Below are 21005 nucleotides of genomic sequence, written 5' to 3'. Positions count from 1 at the left end.
CCACACCCTACCTCAAAAATTGGGGATTACATTTTATTATTTTAAATTGGGGATTACACTCTATTATTATTTTATTATTTTATGAGATTTAAAGGAGACAAACATCAGAACTATATCTCTGATATGGTTTGGATCTGTGTCCCCACCCAAATCTCCTGCTGTATTGTCCCTAATGTTGGAGGTGGGACCTGATGGGAGGTGACTGGATTATGACAGTGGGTCCTTCATGAATGCTTTAGCACCATCACCCTGGTGCTGTACTTGTGATGGTGAGTGAGTGACTTCTTACAAGATCTACTTGTTTAAAAGTGTGTAGCACCTCCCCTCATTCTCTCTTGCTACTGCTTCCACTATGTGAGATGCCTCACTCCTCCTCTGTTTTGTGCCATGATTGTAAGTTTCCTGAGGCCTCCTCAAAACCAGAAGCTGCTATGCTTCCTGTACAGCCTGCAGTACCATAAGCCAATTAAACCTATTTTCTTTATAAATTACCCAGTCTTGGGTATTTCTTTATAGTAATGTGAGAATGGACTAATACAATGACTTTGTTTCCAAAATATCCTCCTTAGAATTTCTGCTTTCTCCACCACCTACCCTAAACCAAACCCACCATGTATAGACAGTAAAGCTGTGGACTTTTCCTGCCCGAGTTGGGAAGATGTAAGGTGGCAAGGTCCATCTGCCTCCCCAGGCAAAAAAAAAAATTACAAACTTGCTATTCTTTCCCAATACAGTAGCAGTTTTCATTACTTAAATAGTTCTAAAACTGTTGTTTCACTTTTGTTCATTTTCTAGTGCCCTAATATGGTTATTACTTTTTAAAATTGTCCAGTTTTGTACATGTTTTCTACAGAATAAAGTTGCCCATTCTCTTCATGACACTATTTTGGGAAGTGGAATCCTAGTGATTTACTTTTAGAACAGATGTGGGTATAGATCTCTTATACCACCCCACACACAAACTCACACATATTGACCTCCTAATATACTTTTGTATCACACTACAATGTTTAGTAAAGTGAATATTTAGTGTTTACATTATTATTACCATAATACTACAATGGAGCTGTTTCTTTTCTTGTTCAACCTTTTTTTTTTTCTTTCTGCAGTGAATAACTGCTTCAATCACCTTTTAGCTAATTATTTCCATATAATGAAATGGTTTGTCTCGAGATTATCTGTCACATGTTGATATGGTTTGGCTCTGTGTCCCCACGCAAATCTCATTTCAAGTTGTAATCCCCACGTGTTAAAGTTGGGGCCTGGTGGGAAGTGATTGGATCATGGGGGTGGTTTCCAATGGTTTAGCACCATCTCCCCAGTCTCATGATAGAGTTCTCACAAGATCTGATGGTTTAAAAGTGTGTGGCAGTTCCCTGCTCTCTCTCTCCTGCCCCCTTGTGAAGAAGGTGCTTGCTTCTTCTTTGCTTTCTGCCATGACTGTTAAGATTCCTGAGACCTTCCCAGCCATGTAGAACTGTGAGTCAATTAAACCTCTTTTCTTTACAAATTACCCAGTCTCAAGTAGTTATTTACAACAGTGTGAAAATGGACTAATACACATGTGGTCAAACAAATCAAATAATTTATCAATTCCATTTATAACTTAAAAAAAAAAAAAATCAGCCATGTATGTTGGCTCATGCCTGTAATCCCAGCACTTGGAAGGCTGAGGCAGGAGGATCACTTGAGTCCTGGAGTTTAAGATCAGCCTAGGCAACATAGGGAGACCCCACTTCTACAAAAAATTAAAAATTAGTCAGACATGGTGGTATGCACCTGTGGTCCCAGCTACTTGGGAGGCTGAGGTGGGATGATCACTTGAGCCCGGGAGGTTGAGGCTGCCATGAGCCATGATCATGCCACTGCACTCCAGCCTGGGCAACAGAGTGAGACTATGTCTCAAAAAAAAAAATCTCTATTGCAATCTTCTCTCCCATTTGCTTCAATCTAGGCTGCTATTCTCTAGGCCTGCTGCCCACTCCTTACCCTGGGACTTCCTTATCCTGCTCTCCTTTATTGCACACCTTGTTACCCAATTCCATGTCATCTCTTCCTAGATTGAATCTCTAGTTTTGGTGATTTATATTTTATGGTGAATTACTAAGAAAAATAAACCTTTGAGAATTGTGTTTTGATACTTTGTTATTTGCTAAATGGCTTTTATTATTTTCATATTTGACTGATAGCTTGACTGTATACAGAATTCTGGGCTGAAAATCTTTTTCCTTTCAAATTATGAAGCCACTGCTTCACTGTTTTCTGGCTTTCAGCTCTGGTGTTAAGTCGTTCAATGCTATTCTAATTCTTAATCTGTCTTATATTAACTGCATTTTTCCCTCTGGAAACCTCATCTTTGGTGTTCTGAAATTACTCACTGCTGTGGCCTGAGGTGGCTTCCTTGCTATTCCTCTACTAATTACAGCGGGTACTTAGTGGACCCTTTCAGTCAAGAAACTGAAGTCCTAGCTCTGGAAAATAGTCTTGTATTTTTATTATTGGATAATTTCCTACATTCTGTTGTCTCTATTCTCTCTTTCTAGAATTTCTATAAGCTAGATGTTGGTTGTCCTGAAAGGCTCAATTTACTTATTCATTCAACAAATACTTACTGGGTACTCACTATGTGCCAGACGTTACATTAAGCACTGAGATTACAGTGATAGACAAGATAGACAATGTCTCTACCTTCAGGAAACTTAACTGATTATATATATTTTTTGTACTTCTTTAATTTTAATTTTCTTTTTTTTTGAGATGGAGACTTGCCCTGTTGCTCAGGCTAGAGTGCAGTGGCGCGATCTTAGCTCACTGTAACCTTCGCCTCCCGGGTTCAAGCAATTCTCCTGCCTCAGCCTCCCTAGTAGCTGGGATTACAGGCACATGTCACCACGCCTGGCTAATTTTTGTATTTTTGGTAGAGACGGGGTTTCACCGTGTTGGCCAAGCTGGTCTTGAGCTCCTGACCTCAAGTGATCTGCCCATCTCGGCTACCCGAAGTGTTGGGATTACAGGTGTGAGCCTCTGTGCCTGGCCTCTTCTTTAATTTTTAATCTCTGTCTTTTGGTTTTAATTTTTGACCTAATTCTTTACTTTTATCTTCCAATTCTTTAATTTTTTCTTCTGAAGCTATTATTTTTTTAAATTCCACATTCTCTGAATTATGGAAGCAATATTAGTTTATTTCTTCAAGGGCATTTTTTTTGAAGATTTTCTTCTGCTGCATACATAATGTGTTTCTTCTCAGTGCTTTTAATTTGCTTGCTTAATAATTTAATTGCCTTGGTTTCTTTTTTGTTGGAGATTTCCTCAAATATTTGGTGAGTCTCAATAATTCATTTCAATTTTAGTGTAAGGCAGTGAAATGCTGAGAGAAAGTTCTTGGGTATAGGTACAAGGTTTGTTGACAGCAGGATGAATGAATATAAGCTCTTTTTTTTAAGAGATGGAGTCTCCCTATGTTCTCCAGGCTGAAGTGCAGTGGTTATTCATAGGTGCAATAATAGTGCACTACAGCCTCGAACTCCTGGGCTCAAGTGACCCTCCTGCCTCAGACTGCCAAGTAGCTGGGACTACAGGCATGTACCACTGTGCTCAGCTTAACCTCATTTTTGTTGAACATCGATGTTACCTCATTTTTGGTTGAATGTTACCAAAGAATCAGTTTCTATAAATCTTTTCTCTATTTGGTATTCTTCCATTATTCAAAAAAAAATGGGTGTAGGGGAGGTCTTCCAATCTCCAACCTTGAGGATTATAGAAGCAAGTTGAAAATGAAGTGGGAAACCTAGAAGTGTAGTAGCTCTATATATAAAATTGAAACAATCATCCTGCTTCCAGCTCCTTGCCTCAGACTGCTTTCCCTGTTACCTGCTGCCTCCAAATTCTGACCTGTTTTGGGGCTCTACAGAGATTATTGGCCCACTCCTTATCCAAATGATCTACAGACACCAAAGCTGCAGCTCCCTCTAGGCTGCCAACTGTGTTCCAAAAAAAATTGTTTACATCTCTTGTTTATGTCATTGTCATATCTTCTCCATTTCTTTGCCTTTGTTGATATACATCTTTTCATTCCTTAACTGACATTTAACAGGACTTCAGGGAGAAAATAATTTAAAGATCAATTCACCTTATTTAACCAGAAGGCTTAATATTTTCTAAGGTGTTGCTTCAGGAGCTTGCTTTCATTTTCCAAAAACGACGTTAAGGATGGTATCATTTACTAACTCATTTTTCCTTTCTGGCTCACCGTGAATAAGTAACTACTTATAAGATTTTGATGATTAAACAAATAAGTAAACAAACAAACAAAAAACCATCATCTGCCTTCCCTTAAGTACAATTGCTTCATGTAAATCATATCTTCTAATTAATTGTATTAAAAGTAATTATTCATTGTCCACAAGCTAACACAGCATGTTGCAGCTCTCTAGACACTATAAACCATATCTTTAAATTGCAATGCATTTTAATTATCAGGATTTTCAGTATAATATTTTAAAGTAGCATAACAGAATTTACATAAAATATAATCAATGTTACGGGGAAACAAAAAGAATAAGGGACAAAGTACAAAACTCAGAATGTTTTTTCTTCCATTTCAACAGGTCCTCTCCCATCCCCAGCCCCAAAATATAGCCCCAAGCCAGATGGCAGCCAAGAAAAACAACTCCTCCATCTCTGGGCACCAGTTCTTCTGACTGAGGAGTTGTGTTAAGAAAAAAGCTCTGTTTTGTGAGTTACCAGGAAGGTAAAATAAAAAAATTAAAAAAAAAAAAAAGATGAAAGAAAGAAAGAGAGAGAGAGAGAAAGAAAGGGAGAAAAGCTCCAATTTTCTTTAAAATAGACCTAAGTACAAACTTTATACTATTGCTTTATATCTACAAAGAGGCTATGAAACACTGAAAATGACTCAAGTTCTTAATACTTAAAATTCAATACTCTGTACTTATGAAGGTCAAAATATACAAACTTCTTGGTATATTGGATGATATATTAGTTGGGGTCTATTTTGAAAAGCACCAATTCTACAACATATATTAATCATCTATCTTTCCTATATATTTACTGTAAAATATCATTCTGGCTTTTAAACAAGAAGCCAATCATTTTGGCTTCTTGTTATGGAATTCTTACCTGATGACACGGTCTCTCCCAACATTACCTTGCAACGCTTACAAATTACTTTGGTATTTGCCTTTGGTTCCTGTAGAACAGAAAAATGTCATTTAAATGTCATTCAGGTTTTCTTAAAAGGAATATATAATTTTAACAGAGTCCCCAGAGTATACATTGAACTTTACATTTTATTCTGCCCTCTACTAAATACTGGGAAAACATTTAGCTTGTATGCATAATTCACATGCACAGAGATAATTTTTCAAGTCTTAAGAAACAATAAAGCACAGATTCACTTTCCCAAAACTAGCCACTTCTTGATAATCCAAAAGTTGCCAAATAATTTGAATAAGTAGTACCTTACATTTCTAAAAAGCACTTCCAAATAGCCTTATAATTTAGAACAGGCAGATGGTGGGCAACAAAGACAGGGTTGATGACTTGCCTCAACTCATGTGTATAGAACACGGAAGAATCAGAACTTGAACTCACACTATTTTGATTCCTAGTCCAGTGTAATTTATGTAAAAGTAACCTATAATCCTTAACTACAATAAGTGAAAAGTTAACAATATCTATTCTGTTCATATACTTCCATTTTTTCCACGTAGGATTGGCACGGTAACTGGAAAGACAGGTAGTGCTCTGGGACAATTCCTGAAACAATCTTAACCTTCAAAAATCCAAATTCACTATTTGAGACATAGATTAAAATAACTAGCATTTGCCTAATCAATAAACAAAGAATATGCCTTTTCACATCCATAATTATACCTTAATTAAAACCATACAACATTCCTCTCATCCACATATACTGCAACAAGGCAGAAGCCACATAAAGTGGGCAGGGAAAAGGAGGTTCTGCAACTCTGAACACACCAGGGTACCTTTCCTGGGAAATCACAGAATAGGTGTAGGCTGAAGTAAAGAAGGGCAGTGACTTCTGTTGTGGGATAATATGTGTATTTAATCTAAGGAAAAAAATTTTAACTGATTAATATACATTTGAGTATAAGCATATTTTCCTTGGCATAAATAATTTCCTAAAAAGTTGCATAAAAAGTACATTTAAACTGAGTTCCATGGACGTGCTGCTAGTAACTGTTGGAGTTGATGTTTGAATCTGCGTCTTTCTGATGCTAAGGCTTCTGAACACTATGCTAAGTGTTTTCCAAATTACAGCTCATGTGCCCCATTAGTGGGAACCAATTCATGGAACCAATTCAGTGGATTACTGTGCTTTGGTTGTTTTTGTTTGTTTTATTTTGTTTTGTTTTGAGATGGAGTCTTGCTCCATTGCCCAGGCTGGAGTGCAATGGTGTGACCTTGGCTAACTGCAATCTCCGCCTCCTGGGTTCAAGAAATTCTCTGCCTCAGCCTCCCTAGTAGCTGGGATTACAGGCACCTGCCACCATGCCTGGCTGATTTTTGTAGTTTTAGTAGGGATGGTTTCACCATCTTGGCCAGGCTGGTCTTGAACTCCTGAGCTCGTGATCCACCCACCTTGGCCTTCCAAAATGCTGGGATTATAGGTATGAGTCATCGCACCAAGTCTACTGTGTTTTTAAAAAATGAAATACAATAGAACAGAAAATATGACAGTGCTTCAAACACTGAGTAAGTACTGCTTCAAGAAACTTTTATTTGAGGTGTTTGTGTGTGTGTGTGTGCATGAGTGTGTGTGTGTGTGTTATCAGATCTTGATGTAAAAAAATACGTTCAATGGCTGGGTGCCGTGGCTCACGCCTGTAATCCCAGCACTTTGGGAGGCCAAGGCAGGTGGATCATGAGGTCAGGAGTTTGAGACCAGCCTGACCAACATGGTGAAACCCCCGTCTCTACTAAAAATATAAAAATTAGCTCCGCATGGTGGCACGCACCTGTAATCCCAGCTACTCAGGAGGCTGAGGCAGGAGAATCGCAGGAACCTGGGAGGGGAAGGTTGCAGTGAGCCGAGATTGTGCCACTGCATTCCAGCCTGGGCGACAGAGCAAGACTCTGTCTATATATACACACACACACACACACGTATATATACACACACACACATATATATACACACACACATATATACACATATACATATACACACACATATATACACATATATATACACACACACACATACATATATATATTCAATTAGAGGTCAAAGTCAAGAGCAACAGCACAATTCATATTGGGGTCTTTTTCTATGGCCTATTCTTTCCCCCAGTCTCAAACACATGCAACTAGGAAAAAATCCATAAATGCCCACAGTTCTTCTATTTAGAAACTTCTGAGATGAATCCCTTCCTACACTGAATTAACCTTCAGTAACATAAACACTTATTCCATTTTTTCCTGGTCTAGCGGCAGTATTTGGACAGATTCTGCAGCCTTTCTCAAAAGTCTCTGCCGAGGAAACAAAAGCACACATGAACTTCATAAGTCAGTTCAGTCCTGGCTGAAACTGATCCAGGCACACTCCCAAAGTGGGCCCCACAGTGTACCATCTCTGGCCATTGCACTGACATCCTTATCAGGCACATCAAAAATGGCAGGTCTCAGAGCCTGACCCAGGTAGGAAACTGGATGGGGTCATTCCCATGAGAGGTAAGAGACAGACACAGAAACCTAGGAAGGTGCCAATTTATTCAGGTCCAGGAAGAAGAGAACTCAGAAAGCCTGTATGGTCTACAAAGGGTGTCATTCTGGCAGTTTAATGCTTTCTCACAGTAAGACATACATCTGTATGGCTCCAAGTTGACATTAAAAATATTTTTTAAGGAGTACTATTTTGTACAAGTTAAATCTGATCATACTTATTAAATGTTACCAAAAACTGGGGCTTTACTAAAAACTAATATTGGTATTGTAATAGCAAGGCTTGAGAATAAAGAATTTTTTATTTGAAGCAGAATTTTTTTTTCAAGTGCTCTGATATGTACTTCATTCGTAACTGCTATCACAGAACATCTCACCTTGTCTTTCAAGGGAGCAGGAGAAGTGTTTTTTGTTGGCTTGTTTTTAAAATAAGATTCTACCCTTATCAGACATAGGTAATCAGGATTTAAAAATCAGATCAACAACAACCAAATTATCTCAATCACATGTGTGGATCTTGATTCAAACAAACCTATACTAAAAGATACTTTTTTTTTTTTTGAGACGGAGTCTCGCTCTGCCGCCCAGGTTGGATTGCAGTAGCCGGATCTCAGCTCACTGCAAGCTCCGCCTGCCGGGTTTACGCCATTTTCCTGTCTCAGCCTCCCGAGCAGCTGGAACTACAGGCACCCGCCACCTCGCCTGGCTAGTTTTGTTTTGTTTTGTTTTGTATTTTTAGTAGAGATGGGGTTTCACCGTGTTAGCCAGGATGGTCTCGATCTCCTGACCTCGTGATCCGCCCGTCTCGGCCTCCCAAAGTGCTGGGATTACAGGCTTGAGCCACCGTGCCCAGCCACTAAAAGATACTTTTAAGTTAACTGATAAAATCTGTATATGGCCTGGTATTGTATCATTAAGGAATAATTGTTAATTTTATCAGGTGTGATGACAGTGTGGCTACATTTTTAAAATCCCTAATTTTACACATAGGGATAAAATGACAGGACTGTTTTAAAGCACTTCAGGAAAAAAAAGAGCAGATGAAGCATACTAGTATGATGAATCCATATTGAAATTCACAATACCATTCTTTTTATAATTGTGAATACTTACAGAGTTTGACAACACATTTTTCTAAGAAAACAAAAAAGACCCACTTATGGATTTAACAAAACAAATTACCAAAATCAACTAATTATTACTAAGTACTCCAAGAAAGAAAAAAAGATAAAGATGTTACTCACCCTTGCTAGCAGTAATATTAATGTAATCAAAGATCAATTTTATTTGTTCTTTAAAAAACACAGTGAAGTCTTGAATAATATCCCATTATTATAAGATACAATTTTTTTTTTTTGAGACGATGTCTCGCTCTGTCACCAGGCTGGAGTGCAGTGGTGTAATCTTGGCTCACTGCAACCTCTGCCTCTCGGGTTCAAGAGATTCTTCTGCCTCAGCCTCCTGAGTAGCTGGGACTACAGGCCCCCGCCACCATGCCTCGCTAATTTTTTTGTAGTTTAGTAGAGATGGGGTTTTACCATGTTGGCCAGGATGGTCTCGATCTCCTGACTTTGTGATCCACCCGCCTCAGCCTCCCAAAGTGCTGGGATTACAGGCATGAGCTACCATGCCCAGCCCAAGATGCGAAATTTGTATTATGTGGGTGGGCACAAAATAGAACAAGAGGGATGATAAATGAATACATGAACAGGGAAATCTTCAGCAGGTATCTTTAAAAAAAAAAAAAAGTAGATACCGCTGCAATGACAAAGGCTCAAATAAAGTACTATAAACTCTAAAAAGCTATGGAAGAAAAGAAACAGTGTTGGGCTTCACGTTTGTGCTGTTTTTAAACGCAGATCTTTTTAATTAAACATATTATAACACATAAATTTTGTTTAAAGAGAATCTCTGTTTGTAATGCATTTTTCTTCACCTATCCTTGAAGGAAATAATAAGGCAAGTTGTGTAATGAAGCAGCCTAACAGTGTGGGAACTCTACAGAGCAAACCTCAAAGACAGACATTGTTGTGGACTAATTAAGTCAATATATCTGAGACAGGGCAGGACTGCTCAGAGAGGTGGATTAGCCTTGCGTCCTCCCTTTTAGTTTCCCTTTGTGTTGTCTCAATTTCTAAGGACCCTTGATATTGTCTCACCAAAAAAATGTTTCCCAAGAGATACCATTAGGATGCTTTGTTACTATGTGACATTTCAAAACCTTGCTAGATAGCTAGACTGGGTGATAGGAGAAATAGGTTTTCAATAGCACAGAACAGCCTTGTTCCCACAGGAGCCTTGAGAGCACTGTTTACACAGTCCCTCCAAATTTACGTTTCTATTTTGGTCACAGGCACACTCTTTGGACTGCTACAATATACAATTAAAGAGGGACTTTCATCTAGGCTAACCTGAAGAAAATCTTTTCAACAGCAGCTTGTCATGATAGTACAGAATTTCCCACAGTCTCCTTGATACTAAAACTGTAATGTCTAAAAATATGATGGGTCTTTCTTTAATGGATAAGATAGCTGTTTACTATGAAGAGAAATTCTTGTAGATTGCATCACATAACTGATAAAGATGTAAATGTGAAGAATATATTTCAGCACAGAGTGCTGAGTTTATTTAAAAAGGGAAACATGGTTTCTCTCATTTAATCTTTCTGTACTACCTTTCTGCTCACAACTTCCAAATATTTTTAAAATGTATAGCTTAATCGTAAAGATGAAATTTAAAACACATAACATATTAGTATATATTTAGATTAAAATACAAATTTAATCATATTAAATATAACAAATGTATATTAACTTACTATTTACCTTTTAAAATATAAAATGTAAAGTACCACATTTCACCAAAGTGAACCATATTTAGATTAAGGGATTTCTGTTTACAGTGTAAGATGAGGCACTTAAATAATTTTCTTTGACAACAACTTAACGTCCACATTTGACGAATTTCCTTCATCTCCCTCAGAATAGTTCTATAAACTAATTTACAACCTAAGAGCTGCCCATCTACTGCGTATTTCCTGCAGTCGCTCAGTTTCAGTTCTTATTACAAAAATTAAATGAGTTCTGAATGAAATTTAAAATACAATGTTTTCGTTCCCACCAATAATCAGATGTTAAAATGCTTCTCTGGCAACGATTTTCTTTACTTTTTAAATAACATCTGTATTGACTGGCCATCAGTGGAATGATTTCTCACAGGGCTAAGCCAATGCCATTGATTTTCTTTTAAAATAAAGTAAAACACTTGTTCTCTGCAGTGAGAGAAAATTGCCTTCTTCCCAAAGTAACCTACGCAGCAAGAACCACCTGACCTCACACTGTCAAGCACCAATTCAGACCCTGCAACACCAGCTTTATCTCCATTCCTGGGCTTCTCCATTCCTCTTTTTACTTGATGACATCTGCATTTATGACTTCAGCAGAAGTCTAGACTGTGGGCAGAAACAGTAAAATACCTCAGCCTAATAGTATAGTAGATATCCTGGAGCAACAGAACACTTTTAACTTAAATCAGACTATTTAGGATAAAATGCACACAAATTATGCAATATTGTCTTAAGAACAAGAAAGCAGGGCATTTTGTTTGTAAAATGGTAGCACTCCCAATTCTATGACTGCAGAATTCTTCCTCTTCTTATTCTTCCAGGCCCCTGTGGCTGTTTTAGTTTAAAGCCATATGCTCTTCCTGAGTTGATAAAGCAGAGATAGTGATGACAGTTGAAAATAATGAATTTTGGCCTTTACAGCAGTCTATGTAACAAAACCTTAATTAGGAAAAGATTGAAGAAACTAGTATCTAAGACAACCTCTAAATTAGCATTTAGTTTGAAACGATATTTTACCAATTTACAACGGTTGTCAGAAGAAACACAGCACATCTCCACTGGGGATAGTTCAGGTCTTGGCTGCCACAAACTGGTTCTTAAATTCACCAAGAAGAAAGAGTCTCCAATAAAACAGTCATTCTCTTGCGGATGAAGTGGTTTATTAGCAAAGGGGTCAGGATGACAACACCATTCTCCAACTAGAGCTCCCCAGTTCTCACTCGGCAGTGGGAGCACCCTGAGGAGCTTCCTAGTGGAAAGAGGAAAAATCATTTTTAACAGAACAAAATGGAACTAACATTCTCTTAATTAAATGAGCATAAAAGATGAAAGAAACTCATTAACCACAAGGCTTGCAATGCTAATTTTTCCCCAATTATAAAAGTAATATATACTCACTACAACTAATTTTGAAAATGCAAGGAGGTATAAACAAGGAAAAATCATCCTTTTATCTCACTACCCAGAGATAAGTAACTAAACATGACAGTGTATTTCTTTGCCATCCGTTCAAAAGATATATCTGTACATATTACACAAAGTTTGAGAATGGTGAATAAACATACTATATCTTGCTTTTGTTGTTTTATTTAGATGAATCCTAATTAGTCCACAGTATTCTATTCTATAATCAAAACTTTTGAGATCATTCCCTCAACCGTTAGATATTTAGGTTTTGAGTTTTTCATTATCAATAACTCTGTGATGAATGTTCCTGTTAGAATATTTATGAACATATCTATTTTCCTTGGAAAGAATCTTATATAAGTGTGAGATGATAAGCACAAATTGTATGCATATTTTAAAACCTAACACCTATTTGGTGAATTTCTTTCCAGAAAGGCTGTGCCAATCTATAATTCTTCCACTCACCCTTTTCATAAATGAATACTATCATTTCTGCATTAGTAACACGTGAAAGTATCTTCAATGCTGCTTTAATTGGCAACTCTTAAGTTACTGGTGAGATTCATCTAGTTTTTCCACTTATAGACCACTGTGTTTCTTCTGTGAATTGTGATTAGTGACTATTTTCCAGGGTCCGTATTACTATGTTCAAATTATTATTATTAATTTGTAAAAATGTGTTATATATTAAGATTATTAGCCTTATGTTTATTAACCTGTTACAAACTTTTTTGATGTTACTGCCTTTTATTTTGGTTTACATGTCTTAACGGTCAAATCACCTAACAACTTCCTTCTATAATTTCTATTACTATATTTTAATAAACTTTTCATTTTGGAATAATTTCAGATTTACAGAAAACTTACAAAGGTAATATATTAGTTCCCATATACACTTCACCCAGCTGGCCTTAAAGTTACTATTTTATGATACTATGGTAGATTTGTCAAAACTACACACTTAGAATTTCACCTGTTTTTCCACTAAAATCCTTTTCTTCCCCCAAGATCTAATTCATGATAATACTTTGCATTTAGTCATCATGTCTCCCTAGTCTCGTCTGGTCTGTAATAGTTTCTCAATATTTCCTTATTTTTCAGAAACTTGAGATTTTTGAAAAGATCATGTATTTTACAGAATATTCTTCAATCTGAGTTTGTCTAATATCATCTCAAGATTAAGCTGGTGGTATGGATTTGGGGAAAGAATCTCACAGAAGTGAAACGTACCCTTCTCATCATATCATATCAGAGAGTATATAACATCAACACAACTTAGTGATGCTAATCTTGATAACTTGGTTAAGGTGATATCTGCTAAGTTCCTCCTTCTAACAAAACACAAACACTAGTAAATTAATGTACATTCAGATGTTATAAGTTAAAATATTTAAGATGTGAATGCTACTTTTTTTTTTAAACAATTCCCCCTATTTTCCTTTGATTTCCCCAATCAACTGAGTCACATAAAAGGGCAATTACAATTCAGAGGAGGGTACACAATTTATAACTGCAGAGGACAAAGCTAGAAACAAGAAAGGCTGATTTCAGTTTAACATAAGAAAGAACTTTTCCTTTGAAATTAGTATACACTGCACCATTGGTATCATCAAGGTGCTGAGTCTGTTAGGCATACTGAGAAGTGATTCTTTCAACATACACTTCCTATAAGTCTACCATGAATAAGGCATTCTACTGGCACAAAATATGAACACATACAGTCATCTCTCTTCAGGTACTCATGTTCTAGTAAGAAATATGGACCTATAAACAAATAACAAAAGCACATGTTATAAATGCTCGTAACAGAGTAATGGTTCTAAACTCTTGCAGTGGAGGGGGGAGTGTGTGGCGCCAGGGGGAGCAGTACAGATCCCTTTGAATATTTAAGAAAAGTGTTAGCCTCTTTCCTCAAACATACATTTCTACAAGCACACAAAATCTGCATATTACTTTAGGGGATTCATGGATCCCCAAGACCAATCAATGAATTCAGGGCAATATACACAAAGCATTATGGGAATAGACTGTACATAGACTTCAGAGAAGAGGTAATATCTCAGCTGGCCTTTGAAGGATAAATAGTAGTTCTCCAGGCAATGAAAGGAATTAAGGGCATCATGGAAGAAACAATATGAAGGTAGATGCCATATATGTTTACTTTGACACTGTATTTCTGCTGCCTTATGTTGCTTCTAACGTATAGCATGAGCTCTTAAATATTTGTTGAAGAAATGAACTAGTGTATTTTGATAACTAAAATGTGTGAAGCATTTCACACTGGTCGTATCTGTTGCACACTGGAATTCAGGGGTTAACAAATCTTTTCCCTTGCTGCTTGAGAATCTGACCTTTGGTTTAGCCACCTAGCTCTGTTACCCTGGAAACCAGGTAAGATCTTAGGCATCAACTATATTGCTAGGCAACACTGCTTACGGTAAAAATGGTCCTTGGTTGGTAAACTGTATCTGAACCAGGAAGAAATATGAATGAGCTGTAAATGTCTGATAGGATACTTTGGCCTTCCCTGAATGCAGTCTCTTCTTGGGAACCCTACAAACTATATCAAGAATTGTTACAAGAAATACTGGCTGCTTAAGGCAGAAGGCCTTCTTCTGAGCCAGGGCAGCTCCCGTTCCTCCCTGATGTGGAGCTTATGCTTTGTACCTGGAACTACGCCGTGTGGGCAGACAACAGTCCCCAGAAAGGTATGTGAGCTGTCACTTGTGCAAACATGCAGAGCCCCCGCTGAGAGGAATTCTTGATGCTGCCCTGCTGGCAAGCTGGCAAAGAATGTGGACTGTGGTAGCCTTGTGAGTCCACATGTTTAGGTAACTTAAGAAGACCCTTGGTGGGCACTAAACACACCTTATTTCATTTAATGCTTGCAACAACTTTGTGAGACAAGAAATATCATTTTCCTATACAGAGGAGGAAAGTGAGGCTCAGAAATGTTAAGTAATCTGCATAAGTTCACAGAATCAGAGGTGATCAGTAATGGCAGGTTCTTAGTCCAGGTCTTCCTGCCTCCAAAACCAAACTTTTTCCTTAGAATATATTCCCTGCCCTGGCAATGCAGAACAACCATAGAGGAGACTTGGGCAGGTAGTATGGTGGCAAACTGTGTGGGGTGTTCCAGGCCACGCTAAGGGGTAGGGACTTGGTACCTCAGGTGCGTAGGAAGCATTACAGAATTTTAAGTGGAATAACAGGTCAGATTTGAATTTTACCAAGAAGAAGCAGAAGAAGAAAAGGGCAAATAAATTGCCTGTTTAGAGTGGGAAGGAGTTAGGCCTAAATAGGCTCCTGGACTTTCTCCATCATTAAGATCTTTTGTCTCCTGACATATTGCATGTAGTGCCAATAAACAAACCCTCAATACAGTGCAAGAGACAACAATGGCAAAATCACCTACATGATCAGGGAAATAAAATTGCCCCAAGATTTACAGAGATCAACTCACATTAACACAAAATATGATATTTTAAACTTAATGTGACTACATTATCATGTGAATAAAAGCTATAATATATCCTATAACCATCTACATAAGACACCAGGAGCAAGAAAGTGCCTAATCTGTAAGTCATTGCAAAGATAAAAGTTTTTAAAGCAGAAAAATTTTTTTGATGTTTTGAAGAAAACATAAAACATTTAAGAACAAAAGATTTTAATCACTGCTTTACTGAAAGCATATTTATCTAAAACCCTGAAAAATAGACTTTGATATGATCTACTTCCCAAGAGAACTTTCAAAATAAAATAGATACCATCTTTTTCAAGGTTAGTTTTTAGGTAGAATCCTGGTAGAGCTCAAAAAAACAGTGAAATGATTTCCTGAATTTTCTCTCAGCTTAAGATTCTATAATGAACAGCAACACAACTTCACAATAAATTAAAATTTCCTAGTTATTTTTAAGGTACCATGAGCACAGACTTTTAGGAAACAAAATATACAAATGATATCGATGTTTAATACTTAAACATATACACAAGAAAATGTATGCCCCTTAACTTTAATAGAGGTAAAGAAAAATGAAGAATGTGAAGATAAAGAAACATACATAAGAAAATAAAATTATGCTCCTTAGCTTTAAAATGAAACATTAATCAGTGATAATAACAATGGTAATAACAGCTTTTACAGATTGGATTTTAACCAAGCGGACATTAAGAATATTAATAACATCAACTATCTAAAGCTCAAAATATGGCTGCTGGAATTAGATAAAGTCAGGTGACATTCTCCGACTGGCAGGCCACAAATCCTATAAAACTAGCTTAGCACTTTAATACTATTACATACATAGTATGATTAGAGCCATAAAAGTATAATTTTATTCCAAAAGTTTGTACAGTGTTACCAATAGTGCAGTTGGTGACTGTACTCTTTTTTAACCTCTTTGTAGAAACGTGACTATATTCTTGGGAGTAGTTATTTTCAGGTTACAATTGTAGCTGGTCTGCCAAGTGGCTCAATCAAGTGGTTGGATATCCTGACATCTCATGTTTCCAAAGATCCCATCTTGCTGGTTTCCCTCCAGGGTGTCAATGCCCTCATGAGATCTAGGCTGACACCTAGCACTACGCTGCCAGTGCAGGGAGGACAGGGCAAAACATCCAGAGACCTCAGGAGAGCCACTCTGTTTCAAATCATCTGAAAATCAAAAGGCTTGAGTTTGAAAGTTTGGCCAACTGATTTCATTCATGTATGAGATGAATTTATTTCTAGAATATATAAATTCCAAACACAAGGACTATTTGGCTGTTTCTGAAACTATTCACAACAAAATACATTTCATTATTGTTGCTGGATATTGGCCCGTTAATCTTAACAAGAGCATAATCAAAAATTACATACATTCACACACATTTTACAGAAAAACTGTTAATCTGGTAAAATGTAAATTGGAGAATTTAATTATAAAGAAATGAGGCATTATTTGGTTTTGAATAACCACAACAAATAGCTAAGAACAAGTGACCTTAAAATTAGGCGCTGCTGTAATTAGCAGGTATCATGTGCCCTGGTGCTAGTAAGTATTTAAAAGCCATTAATGAGTCTTACTGTTTAAACTGTCCTCTACATCTTATTTGTACAATTAAGTTGACAAGAACCTTTTTTATTTTAAAAAAAAAAAAAAAGAATAAGCATTAGTCCCATACTACGAAATAATCATGAATCACAAAGTACATGAAACCGCAAATACAAATGAGGTTCATTGATCAGGGAATTTTCATGTTTCATAGCACTCTAACAGGTTTAGCTAATCCAACGTCCTCATTTTACAGGTGAGGAAACTGGAGCCCAGGAAATTAATGTAACATGTTCCCAGATAATAAGACTAGCCAGTAAGCAGATCTTAACTCTGTTCCACTGCTCCTATAGAGGTGCTCCCAATACAGATAAATCAACATATTCCAAGGTACCTTCCTGGGAAATATGTTTACAATTACTTGATTTTTGGCACATACATGCTCTTTTGAAAACCTTTGGTCTTGTTTTCTATTTAAGGAGCACAAAGTTGTCCTTACCACTCACATAAAACAGATAACTGAGGGAGAAATAAGAACAACACTGGGTTTGACATTAATGGTCAACATGAAATCTATGTGCAGATACTTAAGGAAGCATCTTTATCCATACAACTCAGTCAAAGGGCAAGCTACCCAAGAGTTAAAGGTAAGCAAAGCCTTGAGTCATTTACTAAGGATTTCTCTGCATTACGGAAGAGGCATGCATATGCCAGGCACACAGGTGTGACATGAAAAGGTTTTTGGGTAAGACTTGCTTAAATGAGGCAAAGGCTAAGTCAAGTCCACTGTTTCTCAGCGAGAAAAAGAGAAAGGGAATTCATTTCCTTGGCACGTGCAGAGTATGCGAATAACAGTCTTGAAACAAAAAGGTTTGAAACACTAAACTAGATAATTTGCTAGTTTGCTAATAAGAACAATTTGGAAAAGAGTATAGGAAATCTATAAAACCAATTTAAAAGACCTTGTTGAGCATTCGCTATTACATATGTTACATCCTTTAACTCTCTTAACAAGTTTGGAAAATAGGCCTTATTAGAAGGCTATATTAGAAGAGCCTGAGGTAGTACAAACACAACTTCCCAGCTACTAAGTCATGAAGCTGGATTTCAAACCCAGGTCCCATTCTCCTGCTCCTGCCTCCAGGGCCAGACGATGGTCAAGGTTAGGGAGAGTGAGTGCTGCCCTGTTAGTTCTCAGTTCCATCACTGTGAAAGGGACTGACACAGAAGATACAGTTCCTGAACAGAAAAACGGGGGCAACAGATACAAGATTTGTCATATTATCATCCTGTTCCAATGAAACACACATAACTGCCAATAATGAGCCAGCATATTCTTTACTGCAAGCAGCACCCAGAAATACTGTTACACTGATTTAACATGTTCCAACTGTAACTTCTAGGAATCCCCATTGTTATCTAGGAATGAATGTTTCAGAAACTTCATCTGAGAATTCAACCAAAGCCTAAAATAGACTGAGAGAAGGAAAACACTCTTGGTTCAACTACAGTGTAAACTGAGATCCCCTGAACCTTTCAGGATAAAGTGGGCCTGTCACCAAGTACATGCAGTAACTTCAACCCTTAAGTAATCCAAGCAAAGATGAGGTTCCCTCCTCTGCAAGTTTAAAGTCACCTCATTTCTTACTCAAGACAGTCACTCTGAGGATCCTCCATTTGTAACCTCTCACTTATGCCAGAATAACTCTGTGCCATCTCATCTACCTGGGACACTGCCAGAAATCAGGAAGCAAGCAAGAGAGGTTGGTAGAAGGCCAAAACAAACATGTCAACGTTTATTCAATTCAACCCAGCAAAAATTGATTGAGAGCACACTATTTACGAGGGACAGTGCCTGATGCTGCGGACGGGGATGATGATGATGATGATAAGAACAGTAATTATCGCAGTAGCTAATACATACGGAATGCTTGCCACGTTGCCACGTGCCAGGCACTGTCATAAACACTTAAACTCACTTGATTCTCCTAGCAACCCTATGAGATAGGTCCTACTGTTAGCCACATTTTTGCAATAAAAGAATTGAGGCACAGACTGCTTAAGTAACTTGCCCAGAGTCACACAGCTAGTAAATGTCAGGTGCAAACCTAGTTACTCTGGCTTCTGAGTCCGTACTACTAGACAGACTTAGAAGGGACTATACCATACTGCACTCTCAAAAGAGTAGGGATGAAGGATACAGGGGACAAGATTATCTGCACTCTGAAAGCCTACAGTTTAGTTGTGAAGACAGGCAAATAAACCTTAGAGGAGCACCTAAACCAACCCAGGGTTGAGAGAAGGCTCATAACAGTACCTGTCCTGTCAACTGAATTCTGAAGTTCAGGTAGGAGCCAACCAGGGGAAGACAGGGTATGGGGTGCATTCCTCCAGGAAAGGAAGTCACTTTCATAAGGCCCCAGGATGAAAAAAATCATGAAAAGACTGTGGGGCTGCACACTAATCACCAGAGCTGCGTACAGAATGCCAGTCAATAATGGCATGTTTTTTGGGGGAGGAGGAATAGGGGAATAGTTTGGGAGAGATATAAAATGTGAGGGTGGAGAGGTAAATAGAGGTAAACTCATAAAGGTCCTAATGTAGCATGTTTCTGGAATTTATACTGGAGAAATGGGGGGTCATGGAGGGGTCTGACCAGTAGAGCCTGATGCATTTGAGAACAATTACTTAGTTGTGCTAAAATAGATCAGACGAGAGGACAAAACTACCGGGAGGCTCAATGGATGAGGGGCTGGTGCAACAAGTGTAATTAGGTGAGAAGACAGTGGCCTCAACTAAGGTAGAGGCACTGGGGTGGAGGAAAGTGGATTTATGTAAGACATGCTATGAAGAAAGTAACAAAAGAACTTGGCAATTGACCATTTATGGGGGGAGCCCCTTAGAGCAAGCTGATCCACGTTAGAGCATATGGCCCAAAGGCTTTGAATGTGGCCCAACACAAATATGTAAACTTTCTTAAGACATGAGATTTTTTTGGCAATTTTTTTAAAGCTCATCAGCTATTGTTAATGTTAGTGTATTTTATGTGTAGTCCAAGACAGTTCTTCATCTTCCAGTATAGCTCGGGGAATCTGAAAGCTTGGACTACCCTGCCTCCAGAGGGAGGAACTTCTGTCTACACCAGGTTTCTACCTTGAGGACAGGCAGAAGTACAGCATTACTGAGATAAGGAACACCGGAAGAGAAGCAGGTTTCAGATAGGAAGGATCCACTTACTTATAAGTCTTAGGAACCTGGCTCAGGAAACCCATCTAATAAAAAACTCTAAATTCTTTAAATATTATTAACAATAATTAGGATTTAATCTGTCTCTCCAGCCTATGAATGACTCGTGGCTGAAGTTTTAGGGGGAAGGGTTTGTGCCCAAGAAACAAGAAGGCTGACATCAGGAAGAAAGAAGACAAAAAAAGAAAAAAAAAAAAAAGAAATTAAAAAGCCTTTGGGACTGCAAAAAAAAAAAAACACCAAAAACAACAACAACAACAACGAAAACCAGCAAAGAGTCCTTCCCATCTCAACAGGGCAATCGCAGCACATGGCAAGAATAAATGATAAAATTAACCCAATCATTGAAAAAAGGTTAATTTGTGCTCTGTATGCTCTGTTTTAGTAAGCAGGAGAAATAGGAAATGGATTTTAGAAAGGCACTGATAAAAATAGTTCAAATAAAAAGTTTTTGTGCAAAACCTTCTGTTATGTGGAAAAAATTACTGAATGTGGAAAATGTCACTCAGCATCGTGTTGGATGAAACAGGTGACAGGTCCCATGTTTCTTTTCAGGAGGGAGGTGCTTCAGTGATCAGCACAGGTTTTCAGCTGAGATAAGCTCTCCTCTCTCAAAGCCAGCATCCTAGTGCTCCCCTTTACATCCCTAAGAGCTAATCACTCTGATTGCTAGCAAGTTTTGTGGCTGATTTTGTTCAAAGTGATATTAAGCTGGCTCTCACTTTAAGGCCATATACTACTCCATTGGCAATTTCTTGAAAAATTCT

General features: G+C 37.7%; 1 protein-coding gene across 6 annotated transcripts in view; it reads right to left on the bottom strand.

The window, feature by feature from the left end:
- Positions 1–21005, bottom strand: part of UBE3D (ubiquitin protein ligase E3D) — a 178819-nt gene that overhangs the window by 146193 nt on the left and 11621 nt on the right. For all 6 annotated transcript variants that reach the window (XM_033235567.1, XM_033235565.1, XM_033235563.1 and 3 more), the window contains 2 exons: positions 11567–11798; positions 5137–5206 (listed from right to left, as the gene is read on the bottom strand). In XM_033235567.1, the coding sequence (XP_033091458.1) occupies positions 5137–5206; positions 11567–11602 (106 nt within the window). In that variant the 5' untranslated portion in view covers positions 11603–11798. The remainder of the gene's footprint in view (positions 1–5136; positions 5207–11566; positions 11799–21005) is intronic.

The sequence above is a fragment of the Trachypithecus francoisi genome, unplaced genomic scaffold (assembly GCF_009764315.1).
Source record: "Trachypithecus francoisi isolate TF-2019V2 unplaced genomic scaffold, Tfra_2.0 Lachesis_group15, whole genome shotgun sequence".
Lineage (NCBI taxonomy): Eukaryota > Metazoa > Chordata > Mammalia > Primates > Cercopithecidae > Trachypithecus > Trachypithecus francoisi.
Note: the sequence above shows the minus strand (reverse complement) of the source record. Positions and strands in the feature narration are given on the sequence as shown.